The sequence below is a fragment of the Quercus suber genome, unplaced genomic scaffold (genome assembly GCF_002906115.3).
Source record: "Quercus suber isolate HL8 unplaced genomic scaffold, Cork oak 2.0 scaffold_98, whole genome shotgun sequence".
Classification (NCBI taxonomy): Eukaryota; Viridiplantae; Streptophyta; class Magnoliopsida; order Fagales; family Fagaceae; genus Quercus; species Quercus suber.
This window is the reverse complement of record NW_027069563.1, coordinates 543,265-545,234: the sequence shown is the minus strand read 5'-3', so window position 1 is coordinate 545,234 and position 1,970 is coordinate 543,265. Positions and strand designations below refer to the sequence as shown.

Sequence of the window (1,970 nt, the reverse complement as noted above, 5' to 3'; positions counted from 1 at the left end):
CGTTTTCTTAATAAAGGAGAGCATGTCATGCCACTTAATTAAAAGGTTGATATTAATTGATATTGATAAAGAAGAGAATGTTCATTGATTAATTTTTTTAGTTAAAATACAAAGTGGGCGCACGCACACATACACACAAACATTTCAAATGGGCTCGTAGAATGTGTCATCCATCAACTATCTATTACAATTTAATGTAATTGTTGGTAGGATTGTAGGAGTAATGAATTGGCCCATACATATATTTTTCATATAATTTGGCCCATGTTTAAAAGATTTAACACATGGAAAAAGAAAAAAAGAAATTAGCAATGTCACAAAAAAATTTTTTTTTTTTTTTTGAGAGAGTTTCAACCTATGGCGTCCGCTCCTGATAATTGCTCTTTATTATCAGACCAAGACACCAATCAGTTTTTGGTGTAGGCGGGGATTGAACCCCAGATCTCTTATACAACCATCAGAGACTTTACCAGTTGAGCTAACTGGAACCCACATGTCACAAAAAAATTTTCCCCTTTTAGCACTGGTTAAACTATTTATAAAAAGGAAATTATATTATACTAATGTTTTTTTTTTTCATTAGATTTCATACGAGGAGCGATTTTACTATGGAAGACAAAGAACAGAGATTTTAAACGCAGGAAAATTTCAGCCACTCGGGATTTTCCTCCACGCTGTAAAAATGCTAGTTCAAAAGTGAAGATGGATGGTAAAAGTGATGATGCTGAAGAAAGCAATGCTCGCAAAAGGGTGGAAGAGATTTTAAAATTATTTAGAGCTACGTGTTGTAAGCTTATACAAGATGAAAAATATACAAGGAGGATCGACATGGAAGCATATAATATTCTCAAGAAAAATATAAACTTTGTCAATCTCTCATGTCATCAATTTGGTAACATCCCAGGGGTGAATGTTGGGGATAGATTCAAGTACCGAATAGAACTGAAACTAGTAGGTCTTCATCGTCCACCTCGAAATGGCATAGACTACATGAAAGTAAACGAGCAAAGTCTAGCCACAAGCATTGTAGATTCAGGAGGGTATGAAAACCAGGTGGGGTCTAAGAAGTTGATATATATGGGTCAAGGAGGAAATGTGGCTTACAAGAAGAAGCCATCGGAAGATCAAAAGCTTACACGAGGAAATATTGCGTTGAAGAACAGCATTTATGCCAAGAACCCTGTTCGAGTAATTCGCACATTTAAATCCCATACAGTGAGACCTAATTTGATGGGTGAAAATTTTATCTATGATGGATTGTACATGGTGCGAGAGTATTGGCAAGAACTTGGATCCAATGGTTTTCGAGTTTATAAGTTTCGTTTGGTAAGAATGGATGATCAATCTGGAAATTCTTGGATAAAATTGAAGAAGTTCTGAATTGTTAATGAGATGCTTTGTATTCCATTGTATTTCTGTTTGGTTATACTTCCTATAATGACTTAGCTATAAGAAGCTGGTATTTTAAATCTAAACCTCATTGTATAATCATTCTATGATCTAAGACACTCTCATTCATTCTTACGACATTCCTAGTTATCCATATGAGTCCAGAGATAATGAGAAATGACTACAGAAAACATTGTTCTTTATGCAAAAGTAACTAATACACTAGGCCTCTCCTGTCAAAACATTATTGTTATCTTAGAATGTTTGTATCAACAATCCTTCTCCATACATTTTAGAGCAGATGAAAAATCTTAGGCGAAAATGCACTTTTTGTCCCTATATTTTAGGCCGATTATCGTTTTGATTCTTACTTTTTAGTTGCGCCTACCTGAGTCCCTGGAAACAAAAAACAATGTTTATTTTGGTCCCTACCGCCAATCCACTAACAGAAAATTAATACGTGGCAAACGAAGTGCACCGTTGACATGTTAAATGCTAACGTGGCTAATAAAATAATAATAAAAAATACAACATTAGCATTTGATTTTTTTAAAAAAAATTAATTTATCAATTTTAAAAAA

General features: G+C 33.9%; 1 protein-coding gene across 1 annotated transcript; it reads left to right on the top strand.

Annotated features, from left to right (window-relative positions):
- Positions 1-702: 702 nt before the first annotated feature.
- On the top strand, positions 703-1,380 carry LOC111989685 (histone-lysine N-methyltransferase, H3 lysine-9 specific SUVH6). The gene has a single exon (XM_024021473.2). The coding sequence runs from the start codon at positions 703-705 to the stop codon at positions 1,378-1,380; it is 678 nt and encodes a 225-aa protein (XP_023877241.2).
- The last annotated feature ends 590 nt before the right edge of the window (positions 1,381-1,970 follow it).

Excerpts from the sequence above, each read along its gene's own strand:
- LOC111989685 (XM_024021473.2), top strand. The coding sequence starts at position 703 with ATGGATGGTAAAAGTGATGATGCTGAAGAAAGCAATGCTCGCAAAAGG.